General features: G+C 42.7%; 1 protein-coding gene across 1 annotated transcript; it reads left to right on the forward strand.

The window, feature by feature from the left end:
• The first annotated feature begins 4,882 nt into the window (after window positions 1-4,882).
• LOC117152916 (golgin subfamily A member 6-like protein 22) lies at window positions 4,883-11,782 on the forward strand. Its single transcript, XM_033326186.1, has 2 exons — window positions 4,883-6,176; window positions 11,763-11,782. The coding sequence occupies exons 1-2, from the start codon at window positions 4,994-4,996 to the stop codon at window positions 11,780-11,782; spliced, it is 1,203 nt and encodes a 400-aa protein (XP_033182077.1). The 5' UTR covers window positions 4,883-4,993.
• Window positions 11,783-20,759: the final 8,977 nt, after the last annotated feature.

Consider the following 20,759-nt stretch of genomic DNA (forward strand, 5'->3'; position numbering starts at 1 on the left):
GTCTTGAAGTATTATATAAAAAAAAAAAAAAAAGTCATGTTTCCCTGTTTCCTTCCTCTCTCCCAGTATTTCTGCTGGCTGTGAAGTGGAGTCGGCTCAATGGTTCAGAAACGGGCTGAAAGGATACCCCAGGGTGATTAGAAGAGAAAATACTGGAAAACACTATGTAGGCTACTAGGGGACTGCAGATTTATCAAAACTGTAATTAATAAAAATCTATCTCAGAGCTGACATTATGGCTACAACAAATCCAACAGTTAAAGCTTTGATTGACCTGTGCTCGGTGTTCACCATTAACACATCAATGGCCTCCGTTTGCCACTTTTTGGGTCTGGCAAAGCTCATTGTTTGACTAATTCTGCTTACCAGAAAAGTAGAAAATGGGGATCTGAAACATTAAGTAGAATATTTCAGTGACTATGTGCAGTTTAAGGTACCTTGAACACTGATTTACAACAGTAAGCTCTTGAGTGGACCCACCTATGTTGTGGTTTTTTAGTACCAGAAACAAGTTTTTATGGTATAATTTACAGTATTTTGCTACAGCCACTATAAAAGCTGTTATTGGTAGTACACTGTAAAGTAAATCATAATTGTAATACTAATCAGTGATGGACAGAGTTGGGGACAGTGGAAACAAGTTGGGAATACAAATCTATTTTCTATTTTACTGCCCAAAAATATCTATTACAAAATCTCTTAGAAAAATATTAGTTATCCTTTTACATTTCTGCTTCTTATGAGACTGCATACCTTTAAGCAACTCCTGTGATCATGCCTTTGTCATTGTGAGATATGTTTGACTGTGGAATTCAAAAAGAAGCTAACTGCTATTATAATACCACAGCTGCCAGTAGTTACTCCTTTTCTTACAAACAGAAAAACATCTCCCTCCCATCTTCAATTCATGAAAAGAACTGTATGTGTTGCTGTAATACTTTGAGGGTAGCTCTGTCAGCTGCGTGTGTGTTCTCTGTAACTAGATAGTATAAGGAAATGCATGTGTCCAGCTGTCTTTACATGATGTATACAGAGAGGAAAAGTAACTAAATACTGTACTTCAGCACAGGGGACTGGGACACTGTTCAGCAGACTGACTGCAGTGGGGGACAAGTCATCCTAGCTGCACGTCTCCAGGTCTTAGAGACGTACTGTACAGCTCTTGGAGTGATGGGAGGCTGCAGCCGATCACCTTCTCAGCAGAGTGGATGACTCTGCAGCTTGGCCTCATCCCTGGCTGCAGCAAACCAGACTGTGATGGAGGATGTGAGAATGCATTTGTTGATGGCAGTGTAGAAGTTTACCAATGGTGGCCTTGTGTTGACCTATTTGGACGCTAACGACAGCAGACATAATTCTCCATGTGAGGAATGAGGGTCCATTCATAATTTACAGTAAACTCTATCAAGTGCACAGCCCATGTGGCAAATTAACCTTTTGCTTTCCTGCTTCCTGAAAAGTCGTCTCTGTGGAGGAATGCAGGTTCGCTTTCAGCAGAGCGCTCTCCATCTGAGGTCGAGAAATACAAACTGTCTTCTTTGCGGCTGTCACGGCCATTCGCAGCGATGGAGATGCGAGGTGACACGCACACACTGAATGGAGAGATGTTGGGATGGAAATGTGTCATGGCATGTAGATCAGCTGTGATTCCCGGACTACTTGGCACCTGTCAGTTTCTTTCTCTTCTATTTCATTCGTTCATTCATGTTGGCTTCTTTTTTCGCGATAGTTCTCTTCACTTATTTACCGTCCCCTTTCCTCTCATTTCTCCTCCCTCTCTTTCATTAGACACCTGTCACTATCCCGGCCTTAACCGTGCCCAAAGCCTACATAAAGTGTCTGCTCGCCTCACTGTCACCGTGTGCGCCTGTTTGATTTAACAGGCAGAGTGTGTGTCCAGCTGCACTCGGGCATGTGCACGAGGCTCTGTCCGCGTGTCTCCGGTTGTGTCAGCCATCCTGTCAGTTAAAAATCATGTGCAATTCAGTGAAGGACGCAAAGTAACTTCTTAGCGCAAGATCTGCAAGTTGGTCACTTCGGCGGTGTCACTCACTCTCTCGTCCAACATGGTTAAGTCTCTCACCGGCTGACGTCTTTTTTTTTCTTCTGGCTTTTCGTGACCTTTTGCCTTTGTTATGTTTTTATAGCTTTCCAGTGCTCAATGTACAAATCAGAGAAGCTTTTGATGCTCTGAACCAGCTGGGTTTAATATATACAGGAAGTCCCTTATGGCACCTGGATACATCTATAGATGGTGGAGACCAAAAACAGAAAGCTTAAAGCAGATGGAATACTTGGACTGTCTGATCACCATAAACTTTAAACGTATTCTCATCATTAGTCATATTTTTGATATCTACACATAATGTTTTATGACAAAGATTTTTTTCTCAACTTTATTGAAAGGGGTTTTAATGAACTTAGCTTATGCCTTCCTGTTTCTCTTTTTCAATATCTCTCTGTGCCAGTCTCGCCATGACTCATAGTCAGTCATGTCACAAAGTGTCCAGCTCTTGTGTCTTTAATGTCTATCATCCAGTGACCGCAACCCAGTTTTCAGCACGGTCACTTCACACTTATGTCTGTCTGCCTGTGTTTGTCTCTTCTTCTTCTTCTTCACCCACTCATTCTTTTTGGATGAAGTTATGAAGCTGTGATTCCATTTGATTTCTATGCCCAACCCTAATTACCACTTACTGTCTACAGTGGCATGAAAAAGTATTTCAACCTTTTAGAATTTTGTGGTTTTCTGCATAAATTTGTCATAAAATGTGATCTGATCTTCATCTAAGTCAAGAGTATTAACAAATATAATGCCTAGTATAGTGCCTAAAGTAATAAGACACACAAAAACCTCACTGTGCAAGTGGTAAAAGTATGTGAACTAATGACCTGAAAACAGCTCATTGGAGTCAGGTATTAGCATACTTGGAGTCTTGTTAAGAAAATTTATTTGTGTTTAGATGTGGAGTAGAGTTACTTAAATGTTTTTTGAGTTTGCTCTGCAGAAAATCTACTATCAAGAATTGTTAATTTACATAAAGCTGGAAAGGGTTACAAAGTCATTTCAAAGACTTTAGAATTTCACCAGTCTACAGTTAGAAAAGCAATCTACAAATAGAGACACTTTAGGACTGTGGCTACTCTACCAAGAAGTGGTCAAAATGACCCTGAGAGCACAACAAACACTTATTAATGAGGTAAAGTAACAACCCTGCGAGACAGCAAACAACTTAAAGGCATAGGAACTGGTTAACATCTCTGTTCATGAGTCTACAGTAGGTAAAACATAGAACAAGCAGGGTGTCTATGACAGGACACCATGAAGGAAGCTGCTGTTTCCTTAAAAGAACATTGCTGCAAGCCTGAAGTTTGCCAGAGAGCAAATTGACACTGCACAGTGGTATATGTACAGCATATAATAAAAGTAAAGTATGGTGAGGGAAACGTCATGATTTGTGCCTGCTTTGCTGCATCAGGGCCTGACCAGCTTCAGTGATTGGGAGGAAGATAAATTACCAAGTTTCTCAAAAAAGTCTTCAGGATAATGTGAGAAAGTCTGTACGTCGGCTGAAACTCTAGAAGTTTGGTGTTGCTATAGAACAATGAACAAAATCACAGAACCAAGTTCACAACAGAAAGTCAGAGATGGACCTCAAACCAAAGAGATGCTATGGATGACAGTTAGCAAGTTATTAATTCAAAGGGTTCACATACTTTTTCTTGCTACTGTACGTTACTGTCTCAAATGCCTTTTTCATCAAAGTCAGAGCATACAGGATCCTCTCCAGTCACATACGGTGGTTTGATGGAATCAGTAAAATGTGTTAGTGTAAGTTGCTCGCTGCCTTATTCTTCAGAATAGTGTGAAAGGAGATGATAATTATAGACATGGCTAATGTCCAGACTTTGATCTTGCTGGAAGAGTGTTTGAGAAATAATGAGACTGTGCTTTCCTGCCAGGTATCTTAATATTAAATGTAAAGCACGTTCCACACAGATACAGTATGTACATTAAGACAAGCGACTGTCAAAGGTTCATGTGTTGATTAGTGTTGTTAGAAAAGTATGGGGGGACACTGCCAAAAATAATTATTAAACATCTGATCCATTGAGCATAGTCTTCAGATGTTCATAGGGCACTTTTAACTCTTTACAGTCTGGAAGTTCAGCAAGCTTAAATCCTGTATTGGAGCATATAATATCCATGCACACCATGATTGTTACTTAAAGGTCTCTGTGCCGACAGCAGGCCAACAGTACTTTGTTACGTGAACTGAGACTTCAAAATAAAAGTTACTTCAAAATGAAGCACTTGAAATAAAAATATAATCAACAAACACAACTTAAATTCCATATACAGTCACTGTATACAGTTATATTATGTAAGGTCTTAAAGCTTCAAGTGTTTTGAGATGACGTATGTGTATATATATATATATATATATATATATATATATATATATATATAAAATAATAAAACTGAATTGAAAATTACAGGTAGTGTTAATAGTTACCAAGACCTGAACATTTAAGATTTCTATACAAACTATCAGAACTGGACTTGAACGAATAGGAATATTTATGGTATCAACAGCATCATTTGTCCAGTAACTCAGTTGATGGGAAAGAGAACTCACTTTCTTAGCGGAGGAAAAAAAAGTCTGTTCTGGGATATTGTTTGTTTTTGTGTAAAAAAATTTATCAATTTATGTTTTTTAAACAAAAACAATGCAGGTGACAACTGATTCTTTGGGAGTGGCTTCTGAATGATCAAAGTAAGTGATGTCACAGATGACATCATACTGGAACTTGGATCAAAGCTCAGATCAGCTCTTATAAGACACAAGGAATCTAGTTCGTATTTCAAAATCTAGTTCGAGTTTCTACAGAAGGAATCGTGTTTCAGAATCCACTGCAAGGATTTTCAACTCTGAAAAACAGAGTTGTACAGAAAACTACAGTTAGAGTACCAACAGCACTAGTTAGAGCCATGGCTGGAAGACCCCAGTATACAAAGGCCACAGCATCTACAGGCCCCAGCATCCAGATGCCCCAGCAAACAAAGGCACAGGGATCCAGAGGCCCCAGCAAACAAAGGTACCAGCAAACAGAGGCACAGGGATCCAGAGGCCCCAGCAAACAAAGGTACCAGCAAACAGAGGCACAGGGATCCAGAGGCCCCAGCAAACAAAGGTACCAGCAAACAGAGGCACAGGGATCCAGAGGCCCCAGCAAACAAAGGTACCAGCAGACATCCAGAGGCCCCAGCGAACCGAGGACCCAGTATGCAGAGCCCCCGGCATACAGTGGGAGCTATGCAGGCGCCACTTCCCAGGACTACGTTTATAATGGCGGACCAGCAAAGAACCCTTACGAGGAAGTGCACCGTCTGAGATGCTGCCTGTCCAATGCTAATCTGCATAACGACTATCTACAGAGTCAGCTAGACCTCACGGCACAGAACTCCACTACTCAGGAAATCCAAAACCTGAAGGCACTGCTGGAGGCCAAGGACAAGGAGCTCGACGAGGAACGTCAGAAGTTCCAGAAAACCAACGAAAGTAACGAGTCGCAAATCTCCCAACTCAATCGCCTTCTGGAGAAGAAGGATGAAGAGAGAGAGGTCATGGAGCTGAAGCACAAGGAGGTGCGAGACAAACTGGGACCACAGCTGCAAGAAGTGTTAAAACAACAAGAACAGCTTCTAGAGATCAGAGCAGTGGTAGAGAATAAGTCGACCATGATCAATGACCTCCAGCAGAAGATAAAGGAGCTGGGAGAGGAGCTGCACCAGAAGGAAAGTGAAAACTTCCAGCTAAACAAAGACAAAGAGAATCTCTCTGAGAAGATTCAGCAGAAAGAAGCAGACAACAGCGTCAACGAGAAAAACTGGCAGACAAAATACAGCAGTCTGCAGGAAGAGGTCAGCAAAGAGCTCGCAGAGAAACACGAGCGCTGGCAGACAACCGTTAAACAACTGGAGGAGGAGAAGAGGAGACTGCAGGAAGAGAACAGGAAGCTGATGGAGGAAAAGACTGAGGTGCAGACAGAGAAGAACAAACTGATGGAAGAAAAGACTGAAGTAAAGAATGGGAAGAACAAACTGATGGAGGAGAAGACTGAAGTGGAGAAAGAGAAGAACAAACTGATGGAGGAGAAGACTGAAGTGGAGAAACAGAAGAACAAACTGATGGAGGAGAAGACTGAACTGGAAAAAGACAAAAACAAACTCATGGAGGAGAAGACTGAACTGGAAAAAGACAAAAACAAACTGATGGAGGAAAAGACTGAACTGGAAAAAGACAAAAACAAACTGATGGAGGAGAAGACTGAACTGGTGAAAGAAAACAAAGAACTGGAGGAGAAGAATAAAAAGCTGTCGGAAGAACAGACAGAACTGATGGAGGAGAAGGAAAACCTGAAAGAGGAAAAGACAGAACTGGAGCAGCACTGCCTCAAACTGCAGGAGAAGAGGAAACGTTCCTGGTTTCACTTTAAGAAGTCAGAGGACGTGGCTGCACAGACACAGGCGGAGACAAGAAGGAGAGAGAAGACGGAGAAGAAACTGAAGGACAAACAGGACAAAGAGGACCAGAAGAAGAAAGAAAGGGAGGAGAAAAAGAAACGGAAGATGGAGAAGAAGGAGGAGAAGGAGGAGAAGGGAATCTGGAGCTGGAGGCACAAGAAACAGCAGTGTGACAGCAACAGTAAGGTGGAGGAGGAAGTTCCTGGAGAGTAGCTACCTCCTCCACCCATCACCATCCCCTTCACCTCCCCACCTGACCTTCAAACCCCCAACCTCACCATCCATCTCCACCTCCTTTACTCCCTCTTTAACTTCACCACCAAACCTTCGACCTCACCCCCTCCTTCCCTCCACCTTTCCTCTGTGTTCCTTACCCTCCCCACCCTCCTTTTAACCTTTACCCCTCCTCTGCCTCACCCCTCCTTACCTCCACCCTCCTCCCCACCTCTCCTCTCCCCCATCCTCTCTCTCCCTTACCCTCTTCACATTCCCTTTACGAATCCTCACCCCCTCCCAACCACACATCCCCTACCCCCCCATTACCCCAACCTTTCTCTGTCTACCCCACCCTCCTCCCTTCCTCTACCCACCACACATCCTCTACCCCATCCCTCCAGAACCCCCCCCCCCTCCTCTGTCTACCTCAGAGGAAGGGGGGGGGCTGAACCCCAATCCTCCCATCCTGAACCCCCACACAGGGAATTCAGGATGGGAGGATTGGGGTTTCACAGGACAGCACGGAGACTTACAGACATGCCTCCACTCACACAGGTGGAGGCATGTCTGTGACTTTCTGTGCTGCCCTCATCACCCCCCCCCTTCCTCTGTCTACTTCAGAGGAGGGGGGGGGGTGAACCCCAATCCTCCCATCCTGAACCCCCACACAGGGAATTCAGGATGGGAGGATTGGGGTTTCACAGGACAGCACGGAGACTCACAGACACGCCTCCTCCCACACAGGTGGAGGTGTGTCTGTGTGGAGTTTACATGTTCTCCCCGTGTCTGTGTGGGTTTTCACCTGGTGCTCAGGTTTCCTCCCACATCCGCAGAAACATGCACATTAGGCTTCAATTGTAAAACATTCAAATAAAAAAACTTCAACTTTACAATTCTGTACGAGTCTTAACAAATAAATCCAGTAGTTCTGGTCTTAAGGTTGTAAAGTAGAGTCACTGGTATCTGTAAAATCAAGCTGTTGAATATTTACAGTCTATAATGTCTCATCATGACTGTCTAGAATCTCTCCTGATGCTCTGTTCTGTAAACACCACACAAATAGTAAAATTAAAGTCATTATTCAACATATACATTCTATATATACATATAAGAATTAATGTGACATAATGTGTGGTGTAACTTTGACACAACACATGTACACTGCTTATATACAAGGGTATATAGCAGGGGCATTCAACTAAAATTTAAAGAGGTCCGGTTACACAATATTTTTGGAAGCAAAGGTCCAGAAGATTATAATGTCTAACTATTTCCATATATTATATATATATATATTATCAAGTCGCCTGCATGTAATCAATACTTGACTGTCAAATCAAGTTAATTCAGTACAATTCAAAAACCTTTTGAATAATTTATTGTTATGTAACATCAAACTGAGCATGTGGCTCAAGATCCTGGTGGACTGCTCATACCGGGCTCTGAGACTAGGAACTCTCTGTGATCACACTTCAGATTTCAGTGGGTAATATGAACAGAAAGGAGTCTGTCCATTGTGGATTAAAAACTCTATTTTCACTGTCCACTTTTCGTTTTTTTTTGACATTTTTATATTCATGTTTTCCTTTTTCAGTCTTACCGTCACTTTGTCAATTTTTTCCTCTCTGTCGTCTGTATCTCTCCTCTCTGTCGTCTGTATCTCTCTCCTCTCTGTCGTCTGTATCTCTCCTCTCTGTCGTCTGTATCTCTCTCCTCTCTGTCGTCTGTATCTCTCCTCTGTCGTCTGTATCTCTCCTCTCTGTCGTCTGTATCTCTCCTCTCTGTCGTCTGTATCTCTCCTCTCTGTCGTCTGTCTCTCTCTCCTCTCTGTCGTCTGTCTCTCTCCTCTCTGTCGTCTGTCTCTCTCTCCTCTCTGTCGTCTGTATCTCTCCTCTCTGTCGTCTGTATCTCTCCTCTCTGTCGTCTGTATCTCTCCTCTCTGTCGTCTGTATCTCTCCTCTCTGTCGTCTGTATCTCTCCTCTCTGTCGTCTGTATCTCTCCTCTCTGTCGTCTGTATCTCTCTCCTCTCTGTCGTCTGTCTCTCTCCTCTCTGTCGTCTGTATCTCTCTCCTCTCTGTCGTCTGTCTCTCTCTCCTCTCTGTCGTCTGTCTCTCTCTCCTCTCTGTCGTCTGTCTCTCTCCTCTCTGTCGTCTGTATCTCTCCTCTCTGTCGTCTGTCTCTCTCCTCTCTGTCGTCTGTCTCTCTCCTCTCTGTCGTCTGTATCTCTCTCCTCTCTGTCGTCTGTATCTCTCTCCTCTCTGTCGTCTGTCTCTCTCTCCTCTCTGTCGTCTGTATCTCTCCTCTCTGTCGTCTGTATCTCTCCTCTCTGTCGTCTGTATCTCTCTCCTCTCTGTCGTCTGTCTCTCTCTCCTCTCTGTCGTCTGTCTCTCTCTCCTCTCTGTCGTCTGTCTCTCTCCTCTCTGTCGTCTGTATCTCTCCTCTCTGTCGTCTGTCTCTCTCCTCTCTGTCGTCTGTCTCTCTCCTCTCTGTCGTCTGTATCTCTCTCCTCTCTGTCGTCTGTCTCTCTCTCCTCTCTGTCGTCTGTCTCTCTCTCCTCTCTGGTCGTCTGTATCTCTCCTCTCTGTGTCTGTCTCTCTCCTCTCTGTCGTCTGTATCTCTCTCCTCTCTGTCGTCTGTATCTCTCCTCTCTGTCGTCTGTATCTCTCTCCCTCTCTGTCGTCTGTATCTCTCCTCTGTCGTCTGTATCTCTCCTCTCTGTCGTCTGTTATCTATCCTCTCTGTCGTCTGTATCTCTCCTCTATGTCGTCTGTCTCTCTCTCCTCTCTGTCGTCTGTCTCTCTCCTCTCTGTCGTCGTCTCTCTCTCCTCTCTGTCGTCTGTATCTCTCCTCTTGTCGTCTGTATCTCTCTCTATGTCGTCTGTATCTATCCTCTCTGTCGTCTGTATCTCTCCTCTCTGTCGTCTGTATCTCTCCTCTCTGTCGTCTGTATCTCTCTCCTCTGTCGTCTGTCTCTCTCTCTCTATGTCGTCTGTTCTCTCTCTCCTCTCTGTCGTCTGTCTCTCTCTCCTCTCTGTAGTCTGTCTCTCTCTCCTCTCTGTCGTCTGTCTCTCTCCTCTCTGTCGTCTGTATCTCTCCTCTCTGTCGTCTGTCTCTCTCCTCTCTGTCGTCTGTCTCTCTCTCTCTGTCGTCTGTATCTCTCTCCTCTCTGTCGTCTGTATCTCTCTCCTCTCTGTCGTCTGTCTCTCTCTCCTCTCTGTCGTCTGTATCTCTCCTCTCTGTCGTCTGTATCTCTCCTCTCTGTCGTCTGTATCTCTCTCCTCTCGGTCGTCTCTCTCTCCTCTCTGTCGTCTGTCTCTCTCTCCTCTCTGTCGTCTGTCTCTCTCCTCTCTGTCGTCTGTATCTCTCCTCTCTGTCGTCTGTCTCTCTCCTCTCTGTCGTCTGTCTCTCTCCTCTCTGTCGTCTGTATCTCTCTCCTCTCTGTCGTCTGTCTCTCTCTCCTCTCTGTCGTCTGTCTCTCTCTCCTCTCTGTCGTCTGTATCTCTCCTCTCTGTCGTCTGTCTCTCTCCTCTCTGTCGTCTGTCTCTCTCCTCTCTGTCGTCTGTATCTCTCCTCTCTGTCGTCTGTATCTTTCCTCTCTGTCGTCTGTATCTCTCCTCTCTGTCGTCTGTATCTCTCTCCTCTCTGTCGTCTGTATCTCTCTCCTCTCTGTCGTCTGTATCTTTCCTCTCTGTCGTCTGTATCTCTCCTCTCTGTCGTCTGTCTCTCTCCTCTCTGTCGTCTGTCTCTCTCTCTCTGTCGTCTGTATCTCTCTCCTCTCTGTCGTCTGTATCTCTCTCCTCTCTGTCGTCTGTATCTCTCTCCTCTCTGTCGTCTGTATCTCTCCTCTCTGTCGTCTGTCTCTCTCCTCTCTGTCGTCTGTGTCTCTCCTCTCTGTCGTCTGTCTCTCTCCTCTCTGTCGTCTGTCTCTCTCCTCTCTGTCGTCTGTATCTCTCCTCTCTGTCGTCTGTCTCTCTCCTCTCTGTCGTCTGTATCTCTCTCCTCTCTGTCGTCTGTATCTCTCTCCTCTCTGTCGTCTGTCTCTCTCTCCTCTCTGTCGTCTGTCTCTCTCCTCTCTGTCGTCTGTCTCTCTCCTCTCTGTCGTCTGTATCTCTCCTCTCTGTCGTCTGTCTCTCTCCTCTCTGTCGTCTGTATCTCTCTCCTCTCTGTCGTCTGTATCTCTCTCCTCTCTGTCGTCTGTATCTCTCCTCTCTGTCGTCTGTCTCTCTCCTCTCTGTCGTCTGTATCTCTCTCCTCTCTGTCGTCTGTCTCTCTCCTCTCTGTCGTCTGTATCTCTCCTCTCTGTCGTCTGTATCTCTCCTCTCTGTCGTCTGTCTCTCTCCTCTCTGTCGTCTGTATCTCTCTCCTCTCTGTCGTCTGTCTCTCTCCTCTCTGTCGTCTGTACCTTCTACTCTCGAACTTTCTCTCATCTACTGTTGAGTCGCTAATTTTCCCGCCTGTGATCCACAGAATCGATTGGCTAAGTGAAGTCACGTGGGATTGCTTAAGTCGTATTCAGTTGGCCAATGCGTTCTCACGTCCATTAAACATTACCGTAAAGATCACAATGGCCGCGCCGGTTAAAATTAAGGTGTCCCGCTAGATTTGAATCAAAACGTTGGGTTTGGTCTGTAGCTCCTGGTCCGTATGGGACAGTTTCTGGGTGCGATTATTTTTTCTATACTAGGTAAGTAGAGACCCAACTGAAAGACTGAATTTAATATGACACCTTGCTGTAACTGACACCTGATCCAATTTATACTGCCGGGCTGGGACTGATCTTAGACTGGCTTTGTTCATTTTTAATTATCACATTAGCTCAGCACGTCCCAGTCACTGTGCCACTGTCTGCTTGATACCAGGTACAATCTGGACTTAAAAAAATGTCCATAAATTCTATAATACACTTGCTTTTTCATTTATGAATATAAGATATTGTGCACTAGTAAGGAGTATGGATCTTTAAGGCAAATTGTTGCTTACACTCATGCCTTTTAAATGTGTCCCTCTTCCTCACAGGTTCAGAACCTCTTGCATAGTACATCTGTACATCTTGCTGCATGTATCCAGCACTAAGTGTTACCTCTTAAATGCACGGTCAGGGTAAGACCAGTGTGCATGCAAATATGAAAAGCAAATAAAACATATTCACATGGTCCTGATGAGCACCAAGTACTTCTGAACCAGTATTAACTACTACTGGGTGCAGCATTCTCAAAGCTTGCACTAATGACCAGGCTTTGCTGTTCAGGAAGCTTTTGCCATTTAACGTAAAAGTTTTACCTACTGTACTTTGCAGGACTGTGCACATATTCCTATTAAGCTGCTGAGGGAAATGAATCCCTGACCCTGGCAGTGTTTGTGTCTTGCCCTACTCACTAAACTATGAAAAAACACCTACTTTTATGAGGTTAATGCAGCATATTTGTTAAAGATTGATTGATTGTCTTGACATTTGAGGAAAGTCTCTAGGCATACAACTGCAGGCAGGTGAGAGCTGCTGAGTTAGAAGCGGTGAGAGCAGCATACGGCAAATATTAATTTCCTTTAACCTGGATATGTCGGAGTTAACTTGATTAGAGGTGGACTGTGGCCCCTCGCTCTCTTGCGCTGTCTTCATTGCAGGTGCAGAGGTGTATGTGTGCGTGCGAGTGTGTCAGTGATGGATGTATTGCAGATGGTCTCAGCTCCATCTAATTATGCTGTGGACACTGGAGGAACTCCCGCACAGAGGTCACTTAGGACGTACACCCACAGAGAGAAAGGGGGAGTCAGAAGCACCTCAAGCACACTCGCTCTCTGTTAAATCTGCTTTTTCCTAATCTGTTTGCACTTGTTGGAAAAATTAGAGCAATCTACACACGCATACAGTATCAAGGTGACTGCACACACCAGTTCCTATTATTTCTATTGACTCATCTTTTTTCATTCCCAGTGAAAATGCAAACATCTCCATGTTATTATGAGCTCCGCCTGCACTACACCGTGCTTGTTATTTTATAAAGCGTCCCTTTAGCGGCCCTCAGAGTCAGTGTACCTACATGTAACACGGGCCTATTACAACCTGAATGCAGACTGCTACACACAAATGTAAAACACACTAGGCTCTGCAGTGAAAATGTCTAAAGTTTTACATCTCAGTTAAGTAGGCTGCATCATAATAGCATCATCCATCCTTGAGGTCCAAATGTTGAGAAAATGACTTTTTATGAGAATGCTCTGTTCAGCTACAGTGAACCATCTGTTCAACAGCCTCAAGCACTACTAAATGGACTAAATGTTGTAGAGTGGAGAGTCTCAGGAAGTCTACAGTAAGTTAAATGATTCTCAACCATAACAGGAAAGTAATGAGCCTTTATCCGCAGTATATTGGTTTTAGTGCCCTGACTTCATCAGAAACAAAATGACCAGCTGTAACAGACGGTGCAACAGTAGAATGCAGAAAAGCAATAAGAGCTTGTACACTACAATTTGTTCACGTAAAACGCAGCCCAATTGTACCTTAACCTGTTTGATTGAGCAATAATTCTCAGTGTGATAAGGACTACATTAGGAATCAACTCTTTCAGAAAATGTTTGGTGTAACCTGGAAACCCACATGTTTTCAAAGGGCTTTACAGAAAATTATAATAGTTGTTGTAGTTATATGATGAAATTAAGAGCACAGTGGATTAATTCAGAGCACATTTCAGAGCAATTCATCTAATAATTGTTCAGACATTGACAACACAGGATGAATCCTGCTGATGTTGGTGATCACCTGAATTTTCATGTAGTTTTACCAGCAGGTCAAGATATGCACTGTTGCAAAGAGATATTCTAAAACATTCAGTATAGATTGGTTAAAATGTTTTACATGCATTATGTATTCCTCAGGATGGCGTGTAATCCTTAACTTTGTAACTTGGTGATCTGTGTTTGTGTTGACTTAGTATTAGCATCAGGTCACATGACAGGTTCAGTCTCACTTGTACTTTAGCAAATGTGTCAATTTAGCCTGTTAATACTGAGAGAGAAAGAAAGGTAAATATAGCTCATTATTAGCGCATTAGCATTATCACTGTGAGCATATTAGCATACTAATATCAGCACAGAACTTAATAAAGCAATTATTTTAATTAATGTTGCATTTTGCATACATCCAGTGTCCATAAGATGAAAGAGCTAATTAAATCTCAGTGGTGTATTTTAGGAGGTGACACAGTGGGAAATCAGCCATTAAAACTCAATACCAAAGTTATTTCCCCATATCACAGTTGCACATCATAACCCTAGTAAAAATAGAAGAGGAAATAGAGGGCATAATGCAAACTTCACATTACCTCCATCTTTGCTGTTTTTTATAGCAGTCCTAATACTGACTCATCTAAACCATCACACCATACGTCAGTATGATTTACAATAGCAGTACTAATTCATTCTTTTTCTCACCATCAAAATTTCCTTCGAACCCATGGTAGCAGAAGTTAAAGATACTTAAATAAAAATATCAATATCACAATGTACAACTTATGTGGTTCTATATGTACTTAAACCGATAAAAGTACAAAAGTATCAAAACTAGGCTAATTTTATGTTGCCGTCAAATATACAATAATTTTAATATATATTATGTTTTAATAAAGTAATTGCGTAGTTTAGTTACTAATTAATCTTAACTGATACTCCAACTTAAAGGACACATACAGAAACTAGAACAGAAAACGTGTGTTTTGTTAGATATTTGACTACAATACACTAAAAACTATAACGAATAATAGACTGGCTGCCATGTCACATGTGCTTTTCATTCAAATGTAGAACAGGTGAAACCTTTAGACATATTAGGGAAATTGTAAAACCAGATTTTCCCTCTAAAAAGATTGAAACAAAAGGAGCAACAAACAGTGCGGTTGTCTTCAGGGTCACTCAGCATGCCACTTCCAGTACAAATATAATGCAGGAATGAATCATTTCTGCTGGTTTCATCATAACCTAATGGAAAGGTCTGGCTTGTCTTTCACGCATGACATACATCTTGTTTCTTACAAATAAGACAGACTTTCATTTAAAACAATAGAAACTGCATGAGTGCTTTGAAAATTTGACATGGAAAATACTAATGATGACTTAGTACAGACAAAGTGAGTTGTTAATATGGATACTGTAGTTGTCTGGCTGCTTCATTCATCTTTAATAAGGAAGGTTTTCCCCTTGTGGCTTAACACCACCTGTAATTTCCCCCTGAGTAAGAGTACTTTAATCTATATTCAAGTACATTTACAGCTTAAACTCTCCAAGAACATTGGGGATTAGATTGCTATAAGAAATAGAAATTCAACTCTCCAACTTTTAAATTCAAGTTAAGTGATTCTCAAGCGTAGCCTAGAGAGCAATTGCCCTAAATTTTCCTGCAAAGAAAAACCGAGCTATTAATGGCTTAGCATAGATAAGCCCACACGGTGTTAATAAAAGATTGGATAATGATTTTTAAAGAAGGGAGCGGGGACAGCACATAGGGCAGAAATAATTAATCACCTTGAATGGAGAGAGAGAAAAAGAGATGCAGAGAGAAGAGGAGATAGAGGGGAGGAAATGAGAGGAGAGGAAAATGACACAAGAGGAGAGAAGGGAAGGGAGGGCAAGAGGTTAGGGTAAGAAAGTGATGGGGTGGGGGGGAGATAATGCTAATATAATAAAAAGAGACTGACACAGAGCAGAAATAATTAATCACTGGCAATAGATGGAAAGATGAGGAAGGGGGAAAAGAGAAGATGTGAAAAGACGGTGGAGAACAGTTGAGGTTAGAGAAGTTACAGGGTGGAAAAAGAACTTTTCTCATTTTTGTCAAGAGTAATTTACAGTATGAGCTTCAAGTTCAAGGTCGTCAAAATTTCTAGTAACCAAAAATAAACTCAATAGTTTGGACAACAGCACCCAGATGGCACTTCTGTAACCATGTGCTCATGGTCATTAGACTTAATCCCACTCACTGTGCTCTTTTCTGTTGTGAAGTGCTTTGCCTACATTACCTTCTCTCCTCTGAAGTGGACATGTTATCCTCCGCACCGTGGAGCCACCTAGCCTAGCTCATGTTAGCTGTCCTCCGGCAGTTCCCCAGCAGGGAAGTCAGGAAGAATAACCCCAGACATTCGGCCAAGGTTCACCACGACCAGGTTCACGTTTCCAACTGAATTTCCCCACTCATCAACACCCGCTGAGAAACTCACTCTATGGTCAGAAATGTGACGTTGGAGACTCCAGCGGCCAAAGTCCAGTGTATTTCTATTTCAAATGCTATTTGAAACTCCTGTCCATTTACATTTCCATTTACATTTAGTCATTTAGCAGACGCTTTTATCCAAAGCGACTTACAAGTGAGGAACAAGGCAAGCAAACAAAATCTAAGTCAAGGGGAAACAACATCAAAGCAGAGTGCTATCGAAAAAGTGTTTCTGTTTCATGAGATGTTAGAAAGAAGATGCGGAAGAGTTCTGTTTTCAGCAGTTTTTTAAAGATTGCAAGTGAGGTGGCTGAGCGTGCAGAGATAGGCAGCTCATTCCACCATCGTGGGATCACTGAGCTGAACAGTTTTCCTTGGTGTCGACTGTGTGGTGCTGGTACCACCAGACGACGTTCCCTGGTTGAGCGCAGTGGACGGGAGGGGATGTAGACCTGAATGATTGAACTAAGATAAGATGGAGCTGTGGAGTTGACCACTCTGTAGGCAAGAGACAGAGCTTTGAACCTGATCCTTGCAGCCACAGGAAGCCAGTGCAAAGATCTGAAGAGCGGTGTGACATGAGACCTTTTAGGTTGATTAAAAATGAGGCGTGCTGCCGCATTTTGGATCATCTGGAGGGGTTTGGTCGTGGATGCCGGTAAACCCATCAGTAGTGCATTGCAGTAATCCAGGCGAGATAAGATCAACGCCTGTACAATGAGTTGGGTTGTGTACTCCGTCAGATAGGGTCTGATCTTTCTGATATTGTGGAGGGCATATCTACACGACCTAGCGACTGTGGCGATGTGATCTGTGAAGGTGAGCTGGTCATCAATGATGACCCCCAGGTTTCTGGCTGACTTAGTAGGGACACTCACCGCAGATCCAGTGTTAATGCTGATGTTGTGTTGAGTTGAAGGTCTGGCAGGGAAGACTAGAAGTTCAGTTTTGGGTATGTTGAGTTGAAGGTGTCTTTTTCTTATCCAGGCAGAGATGTCAGAAAGACAGGCAGAGATGCGAGATGAGACAGTTGAGTCATCCGGTGGACAGGTGGGTGGTGGAGGTGGGGGTGGATAGAGTAGAGATTTGAAAGTTGAGAACAGCTTTCTGGTGTCTGTGGTGTTGCTGAGCTTGTCCTGGTAATATTCAGTCTTCGCCCTGGTGACACTGTAAGAGAAAGATTGAAGCAAATCCTGATACTCAGTTAGAGCAGGTTGAGACTTGGATTTGCGCCACTTCCTCTCAGCACTCCTGAGCACCGTGCGTTGTTCACGGATCTGGTCAGTGAGCCACGAGTTGGAAGCTGAAGGATGAGCAGGTCTAGTAGATGTCGGGCACAGACTATCCAGGCAGAATGAAAGAGTATCGCAGAGCCTGTCCGTGGCTTCGTCGGTGTCATAGGTGGATAAAACCTGCGATGAGGGCAGCGCTGCAGAAACCAGGGAAGAAAGCTGCTCCTGGTTGAGAGAGTTACACCAATCGGAAGTCACTAAAATTAACGTGGAATCAGTGTGTAACTTTGCTAAAACGATATTGGATCCTTTCTTTGAACCTCTTCCCAATCTGACCAGTGAAGACAATCAGATCGCATGTCATCATTTAACCGCTGGCTGTCTAAGTGGTGTCCCGCAAACAACGTGGACTACATAGACAATTGGAAAACGTTTTGGAGAAAACCTGGGCTGATTAGAAAAGACGGCATCCCTGGATGCCGTCTGCCAGGGATGGTTTTGCACGTACAGCAGCTCTAGACTCATTTGTAAGACCTCACTCGTACTTAGACTGCTTCTTCTCTAGTCTTAACTCGTACTACAACTAATAATTAAGCTCCATCATATCTTAAAGACCTCATAGTTCCACATTTTTAACACTAGATTAATTGTTACAGAAATTACAACCTTGCAGACATTAGACATTCTAGTTGTCATTGTGTTGAGGTATAACTGCAAACACAATTACACACACTCTTACACACCTGCCATAGAGCTGGGTTCAGAGTGTTTAGCCAGCACCCCTCTAACCCCCTCAGACATAGAGATGGTGGACAGCTTTAAGTACTTGGGTGTCCACCCGAATATATCTGGTAGATAACACCACACAGTTGTGTAAATATTTTTTTTACACCTTATAAATACCTGTATTGTTTTTATACTTACTTCTCTTTCTTGCTTCTCAGTGAGCTGCTTAACAAGTGAATTTCCCTGCTGTGGGATCAATACAGCTTTATCTTATCTTATCCTATCTTTACTTCCTGATCCACAGCTGCCTAATAAAGAAGTTTGTTGAAAGACTTTGATGAAATTTAAATTATGATAAGCTGCACAATGAACACAGGTTTAAATCTTTGAGTTAAAGCTTATGGTCAGCATCATCTCTGTGTTGTACTACAATAGCTACAATAGCTATGCTATTAGGCCAGGTATCCTAATTAAATAACATTAACAAAGAAAACAAACAGTATTCTTCGAGAGTCTTAGCAGTGTAACCAGACTGAACTTAAGATCTTTTTAATGGAGCAATAACTCCCAAAACTGCCAGCAGTACAATTACTGTGGTCAAGCCAACTTAACTGATAAAGCACTTTTTAAAAACAGCAAAACCTGCAACAGCAAAGTACGTAACAATTAAAATGAAATAAATCGAAATAATTATTTTATACTTTTATTCATTTATTTAAAAGGACAATAATAATACAATACACAATACAATCACCAAACTGATTTTGAGCTTTGATTTAAAAACGGACAGTGAACAGGCCTGACTAACTTTAAAGGCAGTGGGATCCACACGTTAGAGCCTGTCTGTCCTCCTCACATCTAGGAACAGCTAGTTACCACCTATAGGTGTTTAGATTTAAAGAGTCCAACCAAGAACATATCTGATGATGCTATAGGAGAAAATAATATACCACCCAAAGTAGGGGCTATATACCGAGTAGACTATTTCAGTTTAGGGCAGTGAGTTATACATAAATCATAATGCTATTTCAATTTTGAATAAAAGCACGACAAAGAATTTGATCATAGCATGGGGTATTCTTCTTGATGTGCTTGCATATGTGTGTTGTTTTCTATTCAGAGTCCCACTGTGGCAAAAATAAACAAGTTATTACTCGTGCTGCTTTTCTTCTCTGTACTGCATCTTTAAACAAATAGAAGATGGAAAATCAGGCTTTATGTAGCAATCATTTATTTATACCGACACACTCACTCCGGCAGGCGCACACACACACGGTTGAAGTTGTGCTTTCTATTCAAATGTTAAATGTTCCCACAGATTCAAAGACAGAGTTCTCAGACTTCTAGGGACGGCTTTGGTAGTGAGCATCTAAAAGCACAGAGGAAGACGATGGCCCTTACTGATTAGAGTGTCAGCCCTGTAACTGCAAGGTTAAAAGTCGAGTCCTTCTTGACCCCCACAGTCTGCTGAAATATTCCTGGCCATCTAACATACAGTAGTGGCTATTTCCTAATGGCCAGGGGAGGTGAACCTTAAGCTGACTGAAAAAACCTTTGCAATAGAAGTGGATAGTGGCCAGAATGTAAAAGGGTGGGATTATACTGGGGAGTTTCCACATGTAAACATATTAGAAAGTAGTAAGTATGAAGTAAGACACTGCTGAAAAACTGTGCAACAATTCATGTCTACACAGTCGACAAAATACACAGTCTACAAAATACTGAGTAGTGGTATACTTAATGTTGACTACAACAAGATATTGATCTTTTTTCACAAGGATGGATGAACGTGAGGTCACAGACAACTTGACCTTTGACAACAAAAATGTAAAAAGGTTTTTCTCTAAATTCAAGTGGACATTTGTGGCAAATTGGAAGAAAAGCCTTGAAGTGTTCTTAAGAGAGTGTGTTTACAGGATTTTATCCAGTGATAGACATGACATCACAGTCACAGCCTTGACCTACAAAGTCTAATCAGTTCATCTTTTAAAAAATATTAATTTGCTGGATTTACTGCCAGTGAACTGTAGACAAGCAGACTTCAAACAATGTAGAAACAGTCCCATGGCACAAAGGTCCCCAGTCAGAACTGAATCAAGGACATTCCAGTTGTGTTGCATGCACTGTAAGTATTCAGCCACCAGGGTGCTCCTAATCAGTTCATCCTTAACAGGGAGTCGACGTTTGAAGACATTTCCTTCTGAGCTATCACATTTACAAGAATGTGACAGATTTTAAATGATTAGCTATCAAAGATTCAGTGAGAAAACCAATTATGTTGATTCACGTGGTTTACAGATCCTTTCTGTGTACAGATATCATCTGTTACCATAGATAATTTGCTACATACTCCCCTATTCAGACCTGCTCAGCTAATATTAATTAGTGATTAGTACTAGGGGCCGTTTTGGGGCCTTATTGTAGAGTGCAACAATAGTAAATACATAACCCATGTCCCTGCCAACTCCAGGGGACAGTTCTTGCTGCTGAGGCTGCAGTTTCACTTTTCCATTGGGATAAACAGGCACAAAGCCAATTTTCAGTTCATAAATGGCAGAATATCACAAAAATAACACTTTCAATTCAGAAAAGTACTGCTCCACCACCAAGACGGTCTGAGTACACGCTGTGGACTAGTCTTAACCCACATAACTCAAAACAGACCTCCTCCTGTGCCAGTGAAACACAAGTGAAGTTGGCTTTGTGACCAGAATGCTTCAGGGTGAGGAGGCTTATTGACATGTCTTCATAAATTCTTTATGGAGAGTTTGGATAAGGTCCAGAGAGCAACACTACCTGTCGTTGTTGGGCATCATGTCCTTCTTGATAGAGCCTGACAGCTTTGCACAACACTGT

The sequence above is a fragment of the Anabas testudineus genome, chromosome 10 (assembly GCF_900324465.2).
Source record: "Anabas testudineus chromosome 10, fAnaTes1.2, whole genome shotgun sequence".
In the NCBI taxonomy this organism is placed as follows: Eukaryota; Metazoa; Chordata; class Actinopteri; order Anabantiformes; family Anabantidae; genus Anabas; species Anabas testudineus.